General features: G+C 43.2%; 1 protein-coding gene across 36 annotated transcripts in view; it reads left to right on the top strand.

Annotated features, from left to right (window-relative positions):
- Window positions 1-21,018, top strand: part of tcf7l2 (transcription factor 7 like 2) — a 158,026-nt gene extending 137,008 nt beyond the window's left edge. For 4 of the 36 annotated variants that reach the window (XM_031904715.1, XM_031904705.1, XM_031904714.1 and 1 more), the window contains 7 exons: window positions 3,917-4,042; window positions 4,129-4,288; window positions 5,568-5,675; window positions 6,408-6,456; window positions 7,882-7,932; window positions 12,418-12,490; window positions 18,722-21,018. In XM_031904715.1, coding sequence (XP_031760575.1) covers window positions 3,917-4,042; window positions 4,129-4,288; window positions 5,568-5,675; window positions 6,408-6,456; window positions 7,882-7,932; window positions 12,418-12,490; window positions 18,722-19,151 — 997 coding nt within the window. In that variant the 3' untranslated portion in view covers window positions 19,152-21,018. 36 annotated transcript variants of the gene reach the window in all.
- The last annotated feature ends 3,471 nt before the right edge of the window (window positions 21,019-24,489 follow it).

Raw genomic sequence — 24,489 nt, 5'->3', positions numbered from 1 at the left:
GTATTTATACATATGGGTAGGGGGTGCCATAGTGTTTCCCTTAGACAGTACAGTATGGGGGTACAGCTTATTGTGTGCCCAGAACATTCCTTCTCTGTATATTTGTATTTATACATATGGGTAGGAGGTGCCATAGTGTTTCCCTTAGACAGTACAGTATGGGGGTACAGCTTATTGTGTGCCCAGAACATTCCTTCTCTGTATATTTGTATTTATACATATGGGTAGGAGGTGCCATAGTGTTTCCCTTAGACAGTACAGTATGGGGGTACAGCTTATTGTGTGCCCAGAACATTCCTTCTCTGTATATTTGTATTTATACATATGGGTAGGGGGTGCCATAGTGTTTCCCTTAGACAGTACAGTATGGGGGTACAGCTTATTGTGTGCCCAGAACATTCCTTCTCTGTATATTTGTATTTATACATATGGGTAGGAGGTGCCATAGTGTTTCCCTTAGACAGTACAGTATGGGGGTACAGCTTATTGTGTGCCCAGAACATTCCTTCTCTGTATATTTGTATTTATACATATGGGTAGGGGGTGCCATAGTGTTTCCCTTAGACAGTACAGTATGGGGGTACAGCTTATTGTGTGCCCAGAACATTCCTTCTCTGTATATTTGTATTTATACATATGGGTAGGAGGTGCCATAGTGTTTCCCTTAGACAGTACAGTATGGGGGTACAGCTTATTGTGTGCCCAGAACATTCCCTCTCTGTATATTTGTATTTATACATATGGGTAGGGGGTGCCATAGTGTTTCCCTTAGACAGTACAGTATGGGGGTACAGCTTATTGTGTGCCCAGAACATTCCTTCTCTGTATATTTGTATTTATACATATGGGTAGGAGGTGCCATAGTGTTTCCCTTAGACAGTACAGTATGGGGGTACAGCTTATTGTGTGCCCAGAACATTCCTTCTCTGTATATTTGTATTTATACATATGGGTAGGGGGTGCCATAGTGTTTCCCTTAGACAGTACAGTATGGGGGTACAGCTTATTGTGTGCCCAGAACATTCCTTCTCTGTATATTTGTATTTATACATATGGGTAGGAGGTGCCATAGTGTTTCCCTTAGACAGTACAGTATGGGGGTACAGCTTATTGTGTGCTCAGAACATTCCCTCTCTGTATATTTGTATTTATACATATGGGTAGGAGGTGCCATAGTGTTTCCCTTAGACAGTACAGTATGGGGGTACAGCTTATTGTGTGCCCAGAACATTCCCTCTCTGTATATTTGTATTTATACATATGGGTAGGAGGTGCCATAGTGTTTCCCTTAGACAGTGCAGTATGGGGGTACAGCTTATTGTGTGCCCAGAACATTCCTTCTCTGTATATTTGTATTTATACATATGGGTAGGAGGTGCCATAGTGTTTCCCTTAGACAGTACAGTATGGGGGTACAGCTTATTGTGTGCTCAGAACATTCCCTCTCTGTATATTTGTATTTATACATATGGGTAGGAGGTGCCATAGTGTTTCCCTTAGACAGTACAGTATGGGGGTACAGCTTATTGTGTGCCCAGAACATTCCTTCTCTGTATATTTGTATTTATACATATGGGTAGGGGGTGCCAGTGTTTCCCTTAGACAGTACAGTATGGGGGTACAGCTTATTGTGTGCCCAGAACATTCCTTCTCTGTATATTTGTATTTATACATATGGGTAGGGGGTGCCAGTGTTTCCCTTAGACAGTACAGTATGGGGGTACAGCTTATTGTGTGCCCAGAACATTCCCTCTCTGTATATTTGTATTTATACATATGGGTAGGAGGTGCCATAGTGTTTCCCTTAGACAGTACAGTATGGGGGTACAGCATATTGTGTGCCCAGAACATTCCTTCTCTGTATATTTGTATTTATACATATGGGTAGGGGGTGCCATAGTGTTTCCCTTAGACAGTACAGTATGGGGGTACATCTTATTGTGTGCCCAGAACATTCCCTCTCTGTATATTTGTATTTATACATATGGGTAGGGGGTGCCATAGTGTTTCCCTTAGACAGTACAGTATGGGGGTACAGCTTATTGTGTGCCCAGAGCATTCCCTCTCTGTATATTTGTATTTATACATATGGGTAGGGGGTGCCATAGTGTTTCCCTTAGACAGTACAGTATGGGGGTACAGCTTATTGTGTGCCCAGAACATTCCTTCTCTGTATATTTGTATTTATACATATGGGAGGGAGCCGCCATAGTGATTCCCTTAGACAGTACAGTATGGGGGTACAGCTTATTGTGTGCCCAGAACATTCCCTCTCTGTATATTTGTATTTATACATATGGGTAGGAGGTGCCATAGTGTATCTTACCATTCCATGCCTGGGGGGCCTCCCAGCAAGGGCTTTAAACAATAGAGAGACCCAGGGTACCGGATTCTGTGCTTATTAGAGCTGGTATCTAGTTAAGGCGAGTGCAGAGCAAATTAAAGAGCCGATAGAGATAAGGGGGGGCACAAGTGGGGGGCTATTATACATGTGACAGTAGCAGGAATGTTGGCCGCTGACCCCGCGCCAGTGTTGCCTTTGATACCCATTCAGTGCAGCGGCGGGGCCGGGGCTCCTCACAATGAAGTGACGGTCATTATACTTTAAAGAGCGCGGAGAAGCCTAGATTGGCAATTAGAGCGCACTTGCTGAGACTCGCCGGAGACACCCCGTGACCCCCTTTCCGATTGAGACACCGGCGCTCAGGGGCTCTCGGCAGGCTGAATTGGTGAAAACCACTTCTCTTGGCGCGGGGAGCGCGGAGAATCATCCGGCTTCAAAGCCCCATCATGTATAAACCATAACTTGGGCTCGTTGGGGGGGGGGAAGGAAAATAAAAATGGCAGGCAGATATAGATGAAAAAAGTTACAAGTGCAGGGGGGTCCGAGGGGATAATGGCAGAAAGGCAGGCATCCCGCCGCTCCCGCATAAAAGGCATCAGATGAGCTGACACTTTAACGGAACCATCAGCCGGTGGGGGGGGGGGGGGGGCTGTGTGTGTCACCATGAGAAATACAACTAGTTATCTCTGATCAGTTCCTCTGTCTAAATCAAAGCCACGAGAGGCGGCAGGGACATTTAATGAGCTGCTGTTAGGGGGGGGTTACATTGTTATTGTATTGGGGGGGTCATTAAATGAAAGCTCTGCCATTCTGGGGAGCTGATTAGTCCCAAAGTTATTCTGTTTCCACCATCCGTATGTGGCACAAATCAGATGGTGGCGCTGTCCAATGGTGGCTCTATGGGAAACACTGGCATTTGGCTGATAGTGGTGAGAAGCGGTACTGCAGCTGGAATCATGTTGTAACGTTTAGTATGTTATAGAAAGGCCTATTCTTAGTTTTTCAATTGGTCATCGTTTTCAATTGTGTATAGTTTTTTATTTATTTTCCTTCTTCCGACTCTCTCCAGCTTTCCAACAGGGGTCACTGACCCCGGCAGCCAAAAAACTATTGCTCCGTAAAACTACAATTATATTGTTATTGCTACTTTTTATTATCTATCCTTCTATTTAGTCCCTCCCTTACTCATTTTCCTGTCTTTCGTTCAAATCACTGCCTGGTTGCTAGGTTAAATTGGACCTTAGCAACCAGATAGCCGCTGGACAAAAAACGAAATAATTCAAAAACCGCAAATAACACAAAATAAAGACCAAATGCAAATTGTCTCAGAATAGTATTCTCTATATCATACTAAACCTATTGTAAAGGTGAACTACCCCATTTATAAGATTATACATAGTATTGGGGTGTAACGTTAATGGTTTATCATTATAATGTGTTTATATGTAGTAATGCTGCTAGCATGTAATATATCTATTATTGGTTTAACTATTTCTGATGTATTATTTTGTTCACTCCCTCCCCTTCCATTCATTTTTATTCTGACGATTTACCCAGCTTCCTTTCCTCTAGATTCCCGCCCCACATGGTGCCGCCCCATCACAGTTTGCACACAACTGGAATCCCTCACCCCGCCATCGTCACCCCCACCGTCAAACAGGAGTCTTCCCAGAGCGACATGGGATCCCTCCATAGCTCGTAAGTACCCCTATTCCATTCGCAACGTGTCACATGGTGCAAACGGAACCGGTCACTGATTGGCTGACTTTCTCAACCCCCCCCAGGAAACATCAGGATTCCAAAAAAGAAGAAGAAAAGAAAAAGCCGCACATAAAGAAACCTCTAAACGCGTTCATGCTGTATATGAAGGAGATGAGGGCAAAAGTCGTGGCCGAGTGCACGTTAAAAGAAAGCGCAGCCATCAATCAGATCCTTGGCCGAAGGGTGAGAATTGCCACATGGGGCTCATTTGTACCACAGATACGGGGCCGAGGGTTGCCGTGGAATAGCCCTCTGGCACTGCCCAATCCAGGGGTCTCAGCAAAGCAAGTAGGGCTTTATCCCCAGCCTGATGGAGGACCCCGCGTAGACTTTGTTAGGCCAATATGTAATGGTCCTTTAGATGGCATTGAGTTCTTCATCAACAGCTGAAATTGCACAGGATGGGCAACACTGATATAAGTGCCCCGTCACCTGTCCTAGAATATTGCCCTGTGTTGCTCCATTTTTGCTCCATTGTTACAATCTTGCTTTAATGCCCCCATCATAGCCAACTGCCTCCCTCATATCCAAATGTCTCAGTTGCTCTGCTGTCTTACCCTACTGTCTCCCTTTTACCTTAATGTCTCCATCTTGCCCTACTGTCTCCATCTTGCCCTACTGTCTCCCTTTTACCTTAATGTCTCCATCTTGCCCTACTGTCCCCATCTTGCCCGACTGCCTCCATCTTGCCCTACTGCCTCCATCTTGCCCTACTGCCTCTATCTTGCCCTACTGCCTCCATCTTGCCCTACTGTCTCCATCTTGCCCTACTGTCTCCATCTTGTCCTACTGTCTCCATCTTGCCCTACTGTCTCCATCTTGCCCTACTGTCTCCCTTTTACCCTAATGTCTCCATCTTGCCCTACTGTCTCCCTTTTACCCTAATGTCTCCATCTTGCCCTACTGTCTCCATCTTGCCCTACTGTCTCCATCTTGTCCTACTGTCTCCATCTTGCCCTACTGTCTCCATCTTTACCTACTGTCTCTATCTTGTCCTACTGTCTCCATCTTGCCCTACTGTCTCCATCTTGTCCTACTGTCTCCATCTTGCCCTACTGTCTCCATCTTGCCCTACTGTCTCCATCTTGCCCTACTGTCTCCATCTTGCCCTACTGTCTCCATCTTGCCCTACTGTCTCCATCTTGTCCTACTGTCTCCATCTTGCCCTACTGTCTCCATCTTGTCCTACTGTCTCCATCTTGCCCTACTGTCTCCATCTTGCCCTACTGTCTCCATCTTGCCCTTCTGTGTACATTCTGCTTTACTATCTTCATCTTGTTCTGTGGCTGCCATCTTTGCCTACTATATACCCTTCCTACCTGTAGTGGCTGCTGTAAGGCCCTTGGCATTTTCCCCATGGGTGCCAGGCTACAGCTGTAGGGGGTAGGGAGTTCATTACACTGGGGTCGTATTGGTGCCAATGTGATCATGCCATGATACCGAGTGCTTCTCTGTTGCACAGTGGCACGCCTTATCCAGGGAAGAGCAAGCGAAATACTATGAGCTGGCGAGGAAGGAGAGGCAACTCCACATGCAGCTGTACCCCGGATGGTCGGCTCGGGATAACTATGTAGGTGCCTATGTAGGTGATCATTATTACTCTTAGTAGCTTTGTAGCTTTAAATGTTGATTGCCCGGGGAGAACACCAATCACTGCATGGTATGTATGGGGGCGTGGCTCTGTGTATAAAGGGGTTATACCATATAGTCAACAAATGGGTCTTTCAATGGGACCCACGTGATGGGGTGTATAAGTCCTTAATTCCAGTGCAGATTTGAGAAATTGGGTTAATTTATACCCCTGTTAATTGTAAGCCTGGTGTAACGAATCTTTGTCATACATTATATGCTGTTTGTTGGTTTGATGAAAAATGTGTTTTTACTCTTTACTTAATGTGATTGAGAGCGCAGGCAGCAGGGGAGAAGGAGAATCTTATTACAGAGAATCTCCTTGCACTGGGGGGGTGAATGAGTCTAAATAATTACAGTATATGTATATTGCTTTATGATACAGGTGTGTGTTTGTATATATGTATATATATATATATTGCTTTATGATACAGGTGTGTGTTTGTATATATGTATATATATATATTGCTTTATGATATAGGTGTGTGTGTGTAAGAGGGAGCCCATGATCAGTGTGTGAGTGCAATACTAGGTCTTTGTACGACACTGCTGAACAGTCTGGAGTTGGATTACCCATTGTATTGTACGGAGCTTGTACCTGCGTATCTATGAAATAGCCCCCCTGCATTGAGTGGTTAATAAAATGCCCCTGTCCCTGTTTTGCCTTGTGTAGGGCAAGAAGAAGAAGAGGAAAAGGGAAAAGCAACAAGGAGAGGCTAATGGTAAGTATATTTACCCCACAATGTGCCTGGAAGCATGCCGGCCAGTGCCACTTCATTAGGGAGTGATTAACTAAACACTGGGCTGGGGTGGGGGGTATCGTTAGCCTCATTGTGGATTAAAGAGCATGGGGTAACATTCACAGATGTAGCTGCAAAGATGCCCCAGTGGTGGCAGGACTTGGCTTGCGTGGTACTGCCGGGGGCTGTTTCACTGCCAGGACCAAGCCTTGTCGCTCTCACCCCCTCAGAGAAGGCAAAAACCAAACCTTATCCTTCTTCCTTCACCTACCAAGCTGCAGCCTATTTCTTAGGCTTTAATATTGCCCTATCAGCTTGTGAGGAACAAGCCCCACCCCTTGTGATGTCAGCTAGAGAGGGTACCCCCCCCCAGGTAAGAAACAGGATATAATGGTGGCCATACATGGGAAGATTTTGCTCAGTCATGGCCAATTTTAGGCCATATATGGGTTGGGTAGGCCCGTTGGGGGCAGATAAGCTGCTGAATCGGTCTGAAGAACCAGTATGGGCAGCTGAAATCTACCCTTGTGTGGGCACCTTATGAGCCCCTCTGGATTTGCCCTTGGCTGCATATAAAGGGACTCCAACCAGTCTATTGAGTATTGACCAAATGGACAACCCAAGTGGCCTGAGACAGCAAAGTAGGCTTCTTGTGTGTCCTTCCATGGACTCCTGTCCCTAGTGGCCCTTATGTCTGGTTCCAAAGTTATTGGTAACTTCCCAGCTACATCTGTGTGCGCTACACTGTGCTCTTTCTATAGTTCCAACCTCATCCCTTTAGCGCTGACCGCATACAGATGGAGCCGACTTTGTCCTGCCATTGGGTGGCTCCCAAGGACCAACTTGATTTCAATGGTTGGGAAGCCACCCTGGCCAAACATCTAGAGAAATTCTGCTCCATCTCTATAAAACCCTTGTGCTGCGGGTCTGGCCAGTAATTAGTAACCAGCCTCCATAGAAATGACCAGCCTTTCAGCCTGGGGGTAGGTAGGTGGGTAGGTGACCATGAATATAATAATAATGTATATATTAAGGTTATGTATATATTTGCATGCTTTGTTAGATTTATACTTAGTATTTACTAGTTGAGTTTAAAAAAACCAGCCATTAGGCGTGATGTCACTTAGTGTGCTGTTATTCCCGCGTGTGTGCACGTGTGTGTGTGCGTGCCGTGCCGGTGCGAGGGCAATGCTTGGGGGCTATGCTGCATGCTTTGTAGCAGTGATCTCCAACCTACGCTGAGAGTTACAGTTCAGCCGAACCCCAGTTTGGAGATCATTGCTCGTCAGCGCTCATTTCCCCCCCATGTTTAATTGAGGCATTAAGGAGGTTTGCATAGTGACAAATACTGCATAGACCATCTGATGAATATGTCCGGACTGTGTGTAATTTGTTCTTTTTTTTCAGAACACAGCGAGTGTTACCTAAATCCTTGCCTTTCTCTTCCTCCGATCACAGGTGCTAAAGCCATTTTTTTTGGGGAACCTTTTCCTATACATTTTATCCTCTTAATATTATTATTTTTCCTGAAAATGCTTTTTATTGCCATTATAATTTTATTAACATGAACCACTTCTCCCGAGAGGGGATAGGAAATGGAACCGACTTGTCATTAAGCGCTAAACCGACGCCCTGACACTGTTGCTCTGGCTTTAAGCGTGGGGATCGGGTTGGGGGTTGCTGAGGGGGTTAATCGTCCCGCAGGCTGACCCCCTTGTTCTGCTTATGGATGCCGGGCTAAACCATTAACCCCCGACTTACGCTTGGCAGCCATTAATCTCCTCACCCAACTCCTCACTAGCCCCCGTGTTGGTTTTTAGGGCCCAAGTGGCGAATTTCCCGCTTACAAACACTTCATGTGGAATCTCGTCACTGTGGGAAGCGACTACTGCGCCGATAACAAACATTCTGTGTTTTGGGTCATTGTATCCCCTTATGGCGCAGCCTTTGTGGGCACATCCCTTCTCTGCATATTTACCCTTTATAGTCAGGAGTACTGCTGTGTGGGTTATTATTTTTATTATTATCACATTATTAAACAGTTCGTATTAATAGAACAATCTTTCCCACAAAATCTGAAGAGATTTTCACCTCACAGACCCCTATAAACATTACATTTGCACTTCCTTATATGATGTCATAGTACTGGCAGCAGGCTTAGCTCCTATTGGCTGTGTCCCCTGTCAGTCTGACACTGCTTCCTGTGCCAGTGACAGAGAGCTGTAAATCTAACATAAATGATATAGATATGCTGAGTCTGTTTGCCTGTGTCATTGCAAGGGAGAAAATAACCAATGAGCTTTTAGTTTATGCAACTAGTTAGTGCACAAGCAACCAATGAATTGGTCCAATAGGAAACAAGTAAGGGCAAAGCCTGAGTGTGATGATGTAAGCATACAGGAAGTTCTTAGTGTGTCAGGTTCAAAATAGGCCCCTCCCATCCCTTCAGAAAACTGACCAGAGTAGAGGGGCTGATATAAAGTAGCCTTAACGGTGTTGTTATTAACTTTATCAGCGTTATCTAACGCTGAGAGCATTGTTGGCGGTTTAATAAGACTTGCCCATTGAAGGTGAAAAACCCCACAGTCGTATTCCAGTTCTCCCAGTAGGAAGCGAGCAGTTTGGCAGCTCCTACTCGTGACCAAATACGCAGAGAAGCGAGTGAGCTCTGCCGTCAGTCCGTTTCAGCACAAATATATATTTTGCCCCCTTTGTTTTTGTTTTTCTGCTTGCACAAAGGAGCTACTTCCTGTGGATCACGTGACCTTATATCAAAAAATTGTAGGGCTTTCTAGGGACAGTTATGGAACAGCCATGTCCGTTACAAAAGCACAAGAAGGATAATTCTAAAAGGGTGTCCCCCCTATATCAGTGCCTGGTGTTGTCTGTTTGTCGGGGGGCACAGATTGACTAATGTTGAGACAATGTTTGGAATCTCTTTATTGTTGACGGAGCATTTAATATCATTTTATCATTAAAGGGTAACTCTACCCTATCTATAACTCGGCATACACTATGTGCAGACATTCACATTGGGTTTTTCTGCTTAGTCAGCAGGATTCCCTAGATCTGGGGGTCATTTATAACCCCCACTGTTTCACCATGTCCCTCCTCCCCCCTCTCCCCAGACTCCGTAGCCAAATCATCGTAAAATGTGGCCGAATCATTGCTGTGATTTACCCAAGCGGTTTCTTGGGGACAGTGTTCCTCACCAAATAGACAAGCTCTATGCGTTTGTATTGTTTATTCCTCAATAACCGTGAATAGTAAGAGAGACTAGATCCTTATTACACTGGGGATTCTGGAAGGGGTTACCATTTGTTTCATCATATCCAATTTATATTAATCATCATTTAATAACCTACTCTTTAACTCCATCCTTAGTTGTCCTTCCTGCGTCCCTGAGCCATATTAGTGCTGTAGAGTCTATCTAGCAAGCCGTCCAGGTCCCTTTCTCCCCTTTCCCAGAGGGCCCTTCCATCATTTCTTCTTCCCACAGAAGGATCTAGACAATGGAGCCTGGGAAGGTGGTGTCTTTGGATCAGACTCCTGGACCCATTGCAAAGATGGCAGAGACTGGTTTGCGGCACTTATATAACCAAGACAAGTCTTGTGTAATGTGGGCCCTTAACCATAGGATGGGGTTGTTCCAAAGCAGAGTCATAAATAGAGATAATATCTGTAGATCCTTCCACGTTTAAAGCCAGAGCATCTTTGTGAGGACCACATAAATGTGTTGGTAGCTTTGTCACACTGGGAAGACCGTTGTGCCGATCAGATACACGGGCACAGGCGGGACCCCCAGTTGCCGAGTTGCCCCCGATACCTATTCTGTGTTTTTTTATTTCCTATCACCTTTCCAACATTTCTGAAGTTCCATGCCTCAGCTTCCAAGCACGTTCTATACTGCATCCTAATTATGTGTCTGTGTGTTTCCAGATAATGTGTTTCCTCATAACAGTCTGTACTCAGAGCTCTTACCAGACTTTTGGGCGAGGCACTAACTCTGCCGATAGAATATGCAGTATTTCTTGCAGAAAAAAAAAGCAAAGACTGTTAAAAAAAAAAAAAATTCCTAGAAAAACCTCCTTAAGCTAATTGTTATTGTCCCTACAGCATGCTGACGCTCTGTTTGAGTTAGTATTGTGCTTCTGTAGCATGCTTCATCGCTTCTGCTAACACCCCCATCCCGCCACCGCTGCCTGCCTGCTTTTATCCATTCTCTTTCCTTTACACATGCTTGAACCTTCTCCTTTACATGTGATGTATATGAACGAGGAGCTTTTTCTAAAAATGCAGTGTCCCTGAACATGTCGTAACGTTGGGAATAACTAGAAAACTCCAAATTATTGGGCAGTTGCATTGTTACTGGGGCCAATAGTTCTGGATTTAACTTTCTTTGAAGGTCTTAGCGACCATAGAGTTTGAGACCTAGCAAGGAGGACTGTATACTAAGAATATTTAAAGAAAGTTCCACTTATCATGATTAATCATCATCTTATAGTAGAGTTGAGGGTTATGCACTAAAAACATTTATACAATCTTTTCTTAATATACTTTATGACCACCCCGTGGTAGAGCTGACATCCTTTCCCTTAGACACTTAATGTCCATCCCTTGGTAGAGCTTAGGACAAAAACAAACAATGGACACAACATTTCCCTTAGATATTTCATGACCATCCTTGGTAGAGCTGAGGACCAGCCAACCTTTCCCTTAGATACTTAATGTCCATCCCTTGGTAGAACTGAGGACCAGAAACAAAAAATGTAGGCAACCTTATCCTTAGATACTTAATGACCATCCTTGGTAGAGCTGAGGACCAGAAACAAAAACGTACACAACCTTTCCCTTAGATAATGACCATCCTTGGTAGAGCTGAAGACCAGATATATAAAATGTGGACAACCTTTCCCTTAGATACTTATTGTCCATCCCTTGGTAGAGCTGAGGACCAGAAATATAAAATGTGGACAACCTTTCCCGTAGATACTTTATGACCATCCTTGGTAGAGCTGAGGACAAGCCAACCTTTCCCTTAGATACTTAATGTCCATCCCTTGGTAGAACTGAGGACCAGAAACAAAAAATGTGGGCAACCTTTCCCTTAGATACTTAATGACCATCCTTGGTAGAGCTGAGGACCAGAAACAAAAATGTACACAACCTTTCCCTTAGATAATGACCATCCTTGGTAGAGCTGAAGACCAGATATATAAAATGTGGACAACCTTTCCCTTAGATACTTAATGTCCATCCCTTGGAAGAGCTGAGGACCAGAAACAGAAAATGTGCTTTCCATTTCCCATAGATACTTTATGACCATCCTTGGTAGAGCTGAGGACCAGCCAACCTTTCCCTTAGATACTTAATGTCCATCCCTTGGAAGAGCTGAGGACCAGAAACAGAAAATGTGCTTTCCATTTCCCTTAGATACTTTATGACCATCCTTGGTAGAGCTGAGGACCAGCCAACCTTTCCCTTAGATACTTAATGTCCATCCCTTGGTAGAACTGAGGACCAGAAACAAAAAATGTGGGCAACCTTTCCCTTAGATACTTAATGACCATCCTTGGTAGAGCTGAGGACCAGAAATATAAATGTGGACAACCTAAAACATACAATTTAGATGACCTTTCTCTGAGACCATGCATGACCATCCCTTGGTAGAAGTAAGAACTGTACTGAAAGGGGAACATAGAGCATTTGGTCCAGTTGAAGTTCAGTAAATTGGATTTCCCCCAATGAGGGACACTGCAGTTTTGGATGCTGAGCAGCACTGAGTTTCCTATTTTCATAGAATTAAATAGAAAAAAATTAAATTGCTTTTGCTTTTTTGGCAATTAGTTACCAGTTCATTGATTTTTATTTTTTTTTTTATTATTCTTTTTATCTTTCTCTCTCTCTCTTTTTATCTTGATCTTTTCCGCTCGCTTCTATCAGACCTGAGCGCTCCTAAGAAATGTCGAGCGCGCTTTGGCCTTGATCAGCAGAATAACTGGTGCGGTCCCTGCAGGTGTGTATGGAATATTCTGGACTCGCTCTGGCTGGTTTGACCTGTTTTATTTGGTAATTCTCTCCTCCTGCCCAAAGCTACCGCCTCCATGATGTCCTTCCTCCCAAAACAGGAAGCTCATGTGTACGGTTGTATTCCAAGACTTGTGTCTTTGGCCGCCATTTTTGTTTCGGTTTAGGAGACTGTGGGTGCAGTAGAATTAGCTCCTCGCCATCCATTTTATGAGATCATTCTGAAACCTGTTGCATGCGTGTGTCAGTGTTAGGGTCAATCTGAGCGAAACGCGTTGCCCTGCGAGCATTTCAAATTGTTTCAATTAAATCTGGTCATTTGTCTTGACGCATAACATATTCCCAAATATTACAAATATAAAGAAGGCCAACCACTATAATATGTAAGAGCCCCCTGACCCCGATTCTCATATGTAGTTAGTGGCCATAACGGGTCCATTGTGCTGGAGTGAATCTGCTGGAGACATTCACATTGACGTACAGGGATCCCCAATACTTCTCAGTTCTCAGGAAAACCCCTTCTAATTAACCAGTAGATGAGTTGGTCTGATCAACTGGACGATATGGAAACACAATGCAATAGTGGGGGTTCTAGGAGACCAAAGTCCATTGAATGGAATAGTCACCCTAAAATTAGTTGGTAACCTACATTTGCTTTCTGTACAACTATATGGGTCTCAAGTGTTTCACTTCTCAGATCTCCAATTCCCAGATACAATAGTAATGGGCTTCCTACTCATGGAGGCACCAGTTCCAAACCTAGGAAGGCTCTGTCAGTCAACTGTGGCCCCTTAAGGTTCTAGAAGGAACCTTAAGGGGTTGGGTCAGTTGTTCTGCTGGGTCAGTGGTTCTGCTGACTCAACATCACCTACCTGGCTTTGGAACTGTTGAGGTTCCTCTTGAGCTGGCCATACACATGTCAATAATATTGTATGACATGATTTTCAGTACATGTATGTTGGGCAGATGATCCTGACTGATATCTTTGTACCATGGATACCGGTCAGTTTATCAGTTGAACATGTGGACCCATATTTAGTGAAGCTCCTCTTCAGTCCATTGAATCTGCTTCCAGAACTGATGGAACAAAGGACAGGTATCCATACCATGTATTGCCACTCATACTGCAGTCCTCCATTCATCCCACAAGCCAATAATGGCTAGTGTAGGGCCACCTAAATGTATTAGCAGAGAATGAGCCCTCTCTCAAAATGGTTTCCATAGACACCGGACCCTCCCACTGACACATGCACAAGATTTCAATTGTACCCATTTCGGATCTTTGACATGACCACCGCCGCCATCTTGTTTCCTCCAGTCGAGAGAATGAACCCATTGCTTTTGCCACTTCCATTGCCCGCTTTTGACACCATGTATGCTAGCCCACGGCAAGGAGTGGGAGGTTACCAAATAAAACCAAGAGAAACGTAGGGAAATGTAGGGCAAGTAATGACATCCACGTGAGCAGTGTCCACCATTGTGTTGTACTCTTGTGTCTGTTTACATTGTGCTAACAGATACCAATGCGCCTAAGAAGTGTCGGGCATTGTTTGGACTTGACAGACAGAATTTATGGTGTAAACCATGCAGGTATCTAACATCAAGGCCCCTTGGGAAAATAATGAGCCCTTCTGTCCTTCCTGATATTTTCCTGTGATCAAACTCAAATAATAGTTCCTATCCCATACAATTCCCCCTTCTCTATTTAAAGTGGACATTCTTGGTGGTTGGTTCTGTTTCTTTTCTTCCTCTTGGTGTGTAGGGTTTAAGGTAGCACCCAACGTCTAAAGGAAAATATACCCTATTTATAAGTAGTATTTAATGATATGTTTCCCTTAGACAGTACAGTATGGGGGTACAGCTTATTGTGTGCCCAGAACATTCCTTCTCTGTATATTTGTATTTATACATATGGGTAGGAGGTGCCATAGTGTTTCCCTTAGACAGTACAGTATGGGGGTACAGCTTATTGTGTGCCCAGAACATTCCCTCTCTGTATATTTGTATTTATACATATGGGTAGGAGGTGCCATAGTGTTTCCCTTAGACAGTACAGTATGGGGGTACAGCTTATTGTGTGCCCAGAACATTCCTTCTCTGTATATTTGTATTTATACATATGGGTAGGGGGTGCCATAGTGTTTCCCTTAGACAGTACAGTATGGGGGTACAGCTTATTGTGTGCCCAGAACATTCCTTCTCTGTATATTTGTATTTATACATATGGGTAGGGGGTGCCATAGTGTTTCCCTTAGACAGTACAGTATGGGGGTACAGCTTATTGTGTGCCCAGAACATTCCTTCTCTGTATATTTGTATTTATACATATGGGTAGGGGGTGCCATAGTGTTTCCCTTAGACAGTACAGTATGGGGGTACAGCTTATTGTGTGCCCAGAACATTCCTTCTCTGTATATTTGTATTTATACATATGGGTAGGGGGTGCCATAGTGTTTCCCTTAGACAGTACAGTATGGGGGTACAGCTTATTGTGTGCCCAGAACATTCCTTCTCTGTATATTTGTATTTATACATATGGGTAGGGGGTGCCATAGTGTTTCCCTTAGACAGTACAGTATGGGGGTACAGCTTATTGTGTGCCCAGAACATTCCCTCTCTGTATATTTGTATTTATACATATGGGTAGGGGGTGCCATAGTGTTTCCCTTAGACAGTACAGTATGGGGGTACAGCTTATTGTGTGCCCAGAACATTCCCTCTCTGTATATTTGTATTTATACATATGGGTAGGGGGTGTCATAGTGTTTCCCTTAGACAGTACAGTATGGGGGTACAGCTTATTGTGTGCCCAGAACATTCCTTCTCTGTATATTTGTATTTATACATATGGGTAGGAGGTGCCATAGTGTTTCCCTTAGACAGTACAGTATGGGGGTACAGCTTATTGTGTGCCCAGAACATTCCCTCTCTGTATATTTGTATTTATACATATGGGTAGGGGGTGTCATAGTGTTTCCCTTAGACAGTACAGTATGGGGGTACAGCTTATTGTGTGCCCAGAACATTCCTTCTCTGTATATTTGTATTTATACATATGGGTAGGGGGTGCCATAGTGTTTCCCTTAGACAGTACAGTATGGGGGTACAGCTTTTTGTGTGCCCAGAACATTCCTTCTCTGTATATTTGTATTTATACATATGGGTAGGAGGTGCCATAGTGTTTCCCTTAGACAGTACAGTATGGGGGTACAGCTTATTGTGTGCCCAGAACATTCCCTCTCTGTATATTTGTATTTATACATATGGGTAGGGGGTGCCATAGTGTTTCCCTTAGACAGATACATTAGGCCTATAATAGGGTATATTTTCCTATCCAGGGAATGTATTTGAGGCTCATACAAACCTTTGGGTGCCAGTAGGACATATATTTGGGCATCTCTGGTGGAGGTAGAAGTGTTTGCTCTTCTTGCTGTCTTTTCTTGTAATTAACCCTTTGGTTAAACCTGTTATTTCTCTGTTCTGATGCAAGCAGTCTTTGAATATGGAATATACTGATGGTAGGTATCGATCTCCAGCCCTTTGCCTGTCTGATGCATTGTGTCCGTCTCATTACCTTGTGCAACTCATGTTCATTCAGTGCAGAGCGAGAACATTTGTATTTAATGTAAAATTCATTTTTGGTTCCTATCCAACGTCCCCCCATTTTGCTCAGAGCCGACAGCGCCCCCCCCAGGTCCATACAAACCCCATTTACTGCCCATAACAAACCATGTAATTAGTCAGATGACAAAGGATAGTGTTGCCTTTAAACGTGACTTTCCTTGTCCCATAATCCCCTGCAGTTTATCAATACGTTGATGGAGATGATGGGAGAGATATGTTATGCAACAAAGCATTAAAGACGACCAATCGTTGGGGTTGTTTGTTTGGCCGCTCCCGCAGGGTCGACTCTTTTCCTCTGATTGACAGCTCGTTACCACCACCGATATTTATTGCTTCCTTATGTATTTCTGATAGAAATTGATACGTTTATTCCCCCAGGGGCAGTCGCTCATTATATCCAGCACCTTCTCATAACATTCCTCCCAGTTCAGGGAACCCTCCAGTCCCAAAAATTACAGCTTTATCCAGGGGAGATTTTACCCCACTATGTCATGTATAAAACATACAGATTTCTGGGTGATTCCAAAACAAGCCATCAAGGGACAACATTACCAAACTAAAATTAAAAAAGGTATTTGTGATTGAAAACAATGAAATGATGGTCCTATTATACAGATAGCTAGAATCTCAGCCATAAAGCAGGGCAGGACTGCTGCTTACAATGGGGGGATCAGATAGGATCTGTGCCACTGTGACAGAATGCTCTGTTATACAGATAGCTAGAATCTCAGCCATAAAGCAGGGCAGGACTGCTGCTTACAATGGGGGGATCAGATAGGATCTGTGCCACTGTGACAGAATGCCTGTTATACAGATAGCTAGAATCTCAGCCATAAAGCAGGCAGGACTGCTGCTTACAATGGGGGGATCAGATAGGATCTGTGCCACTGTGACAGAATGCTCTGTTTATACAGATACTAGAATCTCAGCCATAAAGCAGGGCAGGACTGCTGCTTACAATGGGGGGATCAGATAGGATCTGTTGCCACTGTGACAGAATGCTCTGTTATAACAGATAGCTAGAATCTCAGCCATAAAGCAGGGCAGGACTGCTGCTTACAATGGGGGGGATCAGATAGGATCTGTGCCACTGTGACAGAATGCTCTGTTATACAGATAGCTAGAATCTCAGCCATAAAGCAGGGCAGGACTGCTGCTTACAATGGGGGGGATCAGATAGGATCTGTGCCACTGTGACAGAATGCTCTGTTATACAGATAGCTAGAATCTCAGCCATAAAGCAGGGCAGGACTGCTGCTTACAATGGGGGGATCAGATAGGATCTGTGCCACTGTGACAGAATGCTCTGTTATACAGATAGCTAGAATCTCAGCCATAAAGCAGGGCAGGACTGCTGCTTACAATGGGGGGATCAGATAGGATCTGTGCCACTGTGACAGAATGCTCTGTTATACAGATAGCTAGAATCTCAGCCATAAAGCAGGGCAGGACTGCTGCTTACAATGGGGGGGATCAGATAGGATCTGTGCCACTGTGACAGAATGCTCTGTTATACAGATAGCTAGAATCTCAGCCATAAAGCAGGGCAGGACTGCTGCTTACAATGGGGGGATCAGATAGGATCTGTGCCACTGTGACAGAATGCTCTGTTATACAGATAGCTAGAATCTCAGCCATAAAGCAGGGCAGGACTGCTGCTTACAATGGGGGGGGGATCAGATAGGATCTGTGCCACTGTGACAGAATGCTCTGTTATACAGATAGCTAGAATCTCAGCCATAAAGCAGGGCAGGACTGCTGCTTACAATGGGGGGATCAGATAGGATCTGTGCCACTGTGACAGAATGCTCTGTTATACAGATAGCTAGAATCTCAGCCATAAAGCAGGGCAGGACTGCTGCTTACAATGGGGGGGGGATCAGATAGGATCTGTGCCACTGTGACAGAATGCTCTGTTATACAGATAGCTAGAATCTCAGCCATAAAGCAGGGCAGGACTGCTGCTTACAATGGGGGGATCAGATAGGATCTGTGCCACTGTGACAGAATGCTCTGTTATACAGATAGCTAGAATCTCAGCCATAAAGCAGGGCAGGACTGCTGCTTACAATGGGGGGGGGATCAGATAGGATCTGTGCCACTGTGACAGAATGCTCTGTTATACAGATAGCTAGAATCTCAGCCATAAAGCAGGGCAGGACTGCTGCTTACAATGGGGGGATCAGATAGGATCTGTGCCACTGTGACAGAATGCTCTGTTATACAGATAGCTAGAATCTCAGCCATAAAGCAGGGCAGGACTGCTGCTTACAATGGGGGGATCAGATAGGATCTGTGCCACTGTGACAGAATGCTCTGTTATACAGATAGCTAGAATCTCAGCCATAAAGCAGGGCAGGACTGCTGCGTACAATGGGGCGTAACATTTCTTTAATTTCCCCTGGCGCTTCTCTACATTACGGAACATTGCTCATTGTTTTCAGGCACAAGTACACGGATTGAAGTTTATTGTTTTTATCCGTTGGTTTAGTGCCCAACGTGGTCATTTCTCTGTATTTCCGCCTGTCCCCCTAATCGTCTCTGTTACTGTTTTTATACTTTTTTTTTGACCGACTCCCTGTCTCCCTCTCTCCAGAAGGAAAAAGAAGTGCATTCGCTACATACAAGGTGAAGGCAGCTGCGTTAGCCCGCCCTCTTCAGATGGAAGCTTATTAGACTCCCCTCCTTCCTCTCCCGCCATGCCCGACTCCCCCGCATCGGACTCCAAACCACAAACTGAACAAACGCAACCTCTCTCTTTATCCTTGAAGCCCGACCCGCTGGCGCGGATCTGCGTGCCGCATTCGCCTCTGGCCCAGAGCCCCGCGCGGAAGCCCAGCGCTCTGCCGGTCACCATTTGCCAGAACGGAGCAGAACACGCTCATCCGCACAACGTTCTGCAGTCGTCTCTGCCCTACGGCCTGTCGCTCACACAACCGTCCACCTCCTTTCTGCCCTCCCACCGCTCATTGGCCGGAACGACGCAACTTCAGCCCCTGTCCCTCGTCACCAAACCTTTAGAGTAGAACCACATTTCCTCCATCTTCATCTTATTTTTTTTTAAAGATTTCTGGGTCCTTTTTATTTTTTTTTTTCCATGAATTTCACCACGTTCTTCATTTGTGCCAAACGGCTCCTTTTCATTGGTTAGTAGGTGTTTTTCACGAAGCTCATTGGTCAATATTTGACCTCTTCCTTCACTTCTCCGATGTGAGTCGCCGACCTCAACGAAACCTCCGCAATTCTGCCAAAATTTCATCCGCTGTCACGTTCAAAAAAAAAAAAAAAAGTCTTTGTAGCATCGGGAGAAGGGGGGGAAATTATATAAATATATATGAAATTACGAAAAAAAAAATTAAAAAAATACCTAACTGTTATGTAGTTCTGATAGGAAAACTCGGAAAAACAAAAAGACTGATTTAAAGAAGAAAAATTAAGGAAAAAAACAAGCAATTTTGAAGCAGCCCTCGCAGAAGGAGTTGGTTCTTTATTATTTGTATTAAATACGAGCTTGTGAACCAATCATTTTACATCCGGTTTTTAACCTCTCCGCGCACAACGAATGCAGTGCCACTTACTCTCTCGTGAAACGACTTTTATTGTGATGTTACTTGTTGTTGAAATGTACAGAAAAATCAAAAAAAGGTTAAAAACTGAACAAAATGTGTGAATATGCCTTGTTCCATAGTGGGGATCATTTTCGGGGGTGGGAAGAGGGTTGGTAATTACATGGACAAAATGTGTGGGGGGCGGGGTTGGGGGAGGGGCTGGGGGCGGGGTTGAGGGTTTTGAATATATCAGAGCCATGGACCTGTAGTATTTATTGCTTAGAAAAAGCGCTTGTGTCCTGTTTGTCGTCTCTTTTCAAAGAAAAATCTGTTTTTTCCCCCCCCCCCATTTCTTGAAACGTTGTACAAAGTTTTTTTTTTCCTTTCCTAGTGTCAGCATCTTATATATATATAAATATATATCATTTGTACAAGGTTTTTAAGTTTATATATAAATTTATATTTTTTTTTTGTTTTTTTTTTGTTTTTGTTGTTGTTTTTTGCCGCCAAAATGGACATTTGTAGTTACATTTCAAAAAGGATCGATATTGTACAAAGAAACACAATTGCTTTAAAAAAGAAACAAACAAAAAAAAAAGCCATTACGCAAAGACTTGAAATTTTAACGAGGGAAATCGACTTTGTAAAAAAAAAAAAAAAAACGACAAATCCACGTGCCAAAATTCCCAGCGACAAAACTCCCCGCCTCTTCTTTTCCTTCCGTTTTGATGTGATGTTACATAGATAGGTATGTACGTAGTTTTATTGTCGGCTATAACAGGTGTATTTGGTAGGAGACTGACAGGGAAATGTCGAGCAAAACGTTAGGTACAAAAAAAAACGAAAAATGAAAAAAAAAAAAAAACTTTCCCATTTGGGGCAAATTCCTGTCGAATTATTTATAAAGGAAACTACTGCCATTTTTTTCTGTCCATTTGCTGCGTGTCGGTGGCAAAGCGAAAAAAACAAAACAAAAAAGGCATGTTGATGTTGCTCAAAAAATACGAAAGGACGAAACCGAAAAAAAAACAAAAAACGTTTTTCATCCAGTGAAATTGTACTTGACCTGAAGCAAAATTGTAAAATCTGTCTCTGACGTTTTCTGAAGATGCTAATGACCATTTTATTTTGTGAATACTTTGAATGTTCCCCAACAGCTGTGATGTTGCCATTCGGTTTTATGCTCTTGTTCCCATTTTTATTTGAAAAAAAAACGTTTTTTTCCGACCTGACAATTTTTTTTTCTTTTTTTTCTTTTTTCTTTTTTTTTGTAATGAGTCATGTTCATCCTGTACAGTATCTGTAGCATGCAGTTCTGGATTAATAAAAGCAACAATAGTCTGTGCAGATTGTCGGCTTCATTCACTTTGGGGGAGAAAATTGCGATGGTTTCGCTCGTTCGATTTCCAGGGCCGGGCGGGGAGGGTGGTTTTTGGGGCAAATAAGGAAGGGTTACATCACATTCAGAATCAGGAGAGAAAATGATGGTTTGTTGTTTGGTAAAAAAAAAAGAATTATAATTAGTGATGGGCGAAATAATTCGGCAGGGGTGGATTTGCGGCGAGTTTCGCCATTGGCACATTTTTCAAAAATTTGCAAATTTTTCAGCGAAGCAAAATGGGACCGAATCACTAATTGTAAATTCATTTCCTTTCAAATCGATGATCATATTACATATTACAAAAATTTGCGAAACAGTGAAAATGTCGCACGTAAAAAAAAAATTGTCACGGGTGTCATTTTCACTAGGGATGCACCAAACCCACCCTGGCGGATTCTGCCGAATCCCGAACCAAATCGGAAGGGTTAAAAGAAAAATTTTTCCCTTCCCCCCCCCCTAAATTTGAACCCTTTCCGAATACTAAGTAGCATATGCTAATTTATGCTAATTCAGATTCGTCCGAAACCGAATCCAACAAAAAATTGGGATTGGTTCAGCCGTAATTTTCTCACAAATTTTCCACCATTTTGCGAACCATTTCAAAGATTCGCAAATTTTTCAGCAAAACGGGACAGATTCTCTCGTCACTAATTATAAATTAATTTCCTTTGAATTCTGTGATCATGTGACATATTTAAAAAAGAATTATAACTAGCGATGGGCGAAATAATTTGCGGCGAATTTCCACATTTCGCCATCAGCAGATTTTTTCATGAAACTGGCAACAAAATGATTGTCACCCACAAAAAATAAGTGTCCAATAAGTGTCCAAAAAATTGTCGTCTGTGTCAAAAAATGGTCACGCACAACAATTTTTTTACATGCAACTTTTTCCGTTTCACGATTTTTCCGCCGTTTCATGAAACTTTTCAAAGATTTGCAAAAAGGGACAGATTTGCTCGTCACTGATTATAAATTAATTTCCTTTGAAATCTGATCATGTTATTTATAACACCCTAGGGGGGAATTATTTATTAGATCACATTCAGAATAAGGGAGAGAAAATGATGGTTTTTTTGGTAAAAAAAAAAAAAAGTATTATAACTAGTGATGGGCGAAATAATTTGGCCGGCGTGGATTCGTGGCGAATTTCCACGTTTCGCCATTGGCAGATTTTTTTGTGAAACGGGTGGCAAAATTCACCACAGAGAAAATCCCCATGCAATAAAAAATTGTTATTGTCAAAAAATTTGAATTTTTCGCCATTTCAGGAATCTTTTCAAAGATTTGCGAATTTTTCAGCAAAACGTGACAGATTTGCTCATCACTAATTATAAATTAATTTCCTTTCAAATCGGTGATCATATTATATATTACAAAAATTTGTGAAACAGCGAAAATGTTGCACGCAAAAAAAAATTGTCGCAGGTGACATGTCATTTTCGCTTTACCACAAATTTTTCACCATTTTGAACCGATTATTTATCGGTTACATCACATTCAGAATCAGGGAGAGAAAATGAAGGTTTGTTTGGTAAAAAAAAAGAATTATAATTAGTGATGGGCGAAATAATTCGGTAGGCGTGAATTCGCAGCGAATTTCCACGTTTCGCCATTGGCAGATATTTTTATGAAACGGGCAACAAAATGATCGCCAGAAAAAATAATTGTCACCTGCGTCCAAAAAATTGTCGCCCGTGTCAACATAATTGTCACGCACGGCAATTGTTTTTGACGTGCAACTTTTTCCCCGTTTCGCAAATTTTTCACCATTTCATGAATCTTTTCAAAGATTTGCGCATTTTTCAGCAAAGCAAAACGGGACAGATTCGCTCATCACTGATTATAAATTTGTTCCCTTTCAAATCGATGATCATATTACATATTACAAAAATCTGTGAAACAGCGAAACAGCAAAAATGTTGCACGTTAAAAAAAATTGTCGCAGGTGACAATGTTGCAAAACAGCAAAAATATTGCATGTAAAAAAAATTGCCACGGGCAACAATTTGTGATATTTTTGCTCTTATACGAATTTCATGAATTTTTTCAAAGATTCGCGAATTTTTCAGCGAAGCAAAACGGGACAGATTCTCTCATCACTAATTATAAATTAATTTCCTTGGAAATCTGTGATCATGTGACATATTAATAAATCCCTAGGGGGTAATTATTTATTGGATAATCACAAATCAAGTTCTGGTAAAATTTTAGAAGATAACTTTGTTTTTTTTTCTTTTTTTTCAGACTTTTTGACAAGCTTTTTATTTATTAAAAAAATAAATCAGTTGTTTCCCTTCTAACCCTCCTATCCCTAAAAATTCACCCAAATGTGACCCTATGAAATTCAAATATTGAAAGAAAATGCAAGTTTGTCGTGTTTTCTTGCATCAAAGGCTTTTTTCTTCCACGTGGGATTTTATTTCGAAATGTTTTTTAAAAAGAGAAAAGAAAAAGCTGCTGGGTTTAGGGGGTAAGAGTTTTATTTCATCGATTGCTTTTTCTTTTCTCGTGAATTTCTTTTTAAAAAAACAAACACTTTTTTGTATAACAAAAACCCTGCCGGGTTGAAGGGGGTGAACATTTTATTTTTGAAGTTTTATAAAAAAAAAGGTAATGGGGAATTTCACAAGAAGCTTAATTACATTTTTTTTTTGTGTTGATTGAATTATTGGAGAATTGAGAGCGGCTTTATTTTTCAATTTGAATTAATTACCAGAAATTATTCAGCTCATTGACATATTCAGATTGGGGGCGGATCTTCAAAAAAATTGAATCCTTCCCATCGCTCTCGGGATTTGCACCGGGATTAAATATCATCTACTTTATTTGTATTTATTTTATAGTCTTTTCTTTGAAAAATTGCCATTTTGGGGGGTCACTTTGTTAAAAAGTCACATGTCTATATATGAGAAATGCGTGACTGGCTGGGACTCCTCCCCCTTCCCCCTCGGCCCCCAGCTAGAGGCTTAAAGCCCCGGCCCCCAGCTAGAGGCTTAAAGCCCCGGCCCCCAGCTAGAGGCTAAAGCCCCGGCCCCCAGCTAGAGGCTTAAAGCCCCGGCCCCCAGCTAGAGGCTAAAGCCCCGGCCCCCAGCTAGAGGTTAAAGCCCCGGCCCCCAGCTAGAGGCTTAAAGCCCCGGCCCCCAGCTAGAGGCTAAAGCCCCGGCCCCCAGCTAGAGGCTAAAGCCCCGGCCCCCAGCTAGAGGCTAAAGCCCCGGCCCCCAGCTAGAGGCTAAAGCCCCGGCCCCCAGCTAGAGGCTAAAGCCCCGGCCCCCAGCTAGAGGCTTAAAGCCCCGGCCCCCAGCTAGAGGCTAAAGCCCCGGCCCCCAGCTAGAGGCTAAAGCCCCGGCCCCCAGCTAGAGGCTAAAGCCCCGGCCCCCAGCTAGAGGCTTAAAGCCCCGGCCCCCAGCTAGAGGCTTAAAGCCCCGGCCCCCA

Source organism: Xenopus tropicalis, chromosome 7, assembly GCF_000004195.4.
Source record: "Xenopus tropicalis strain Nigerian chromosome 7, UCB_Xtro_10.0, whole genome shotgun sequence".
In the NCBI taxonomy this organism is placed as follows: Eukaryota; Metazoa; Chordata; class Amphibia; order Anura; family Pipidae; genus Xenopus; species Xenopus tropicalis.
Note: the sequence above shows the minus strand (reverse complement) of the source record. Positions and strands in the feature narration are given on the sequence as shown.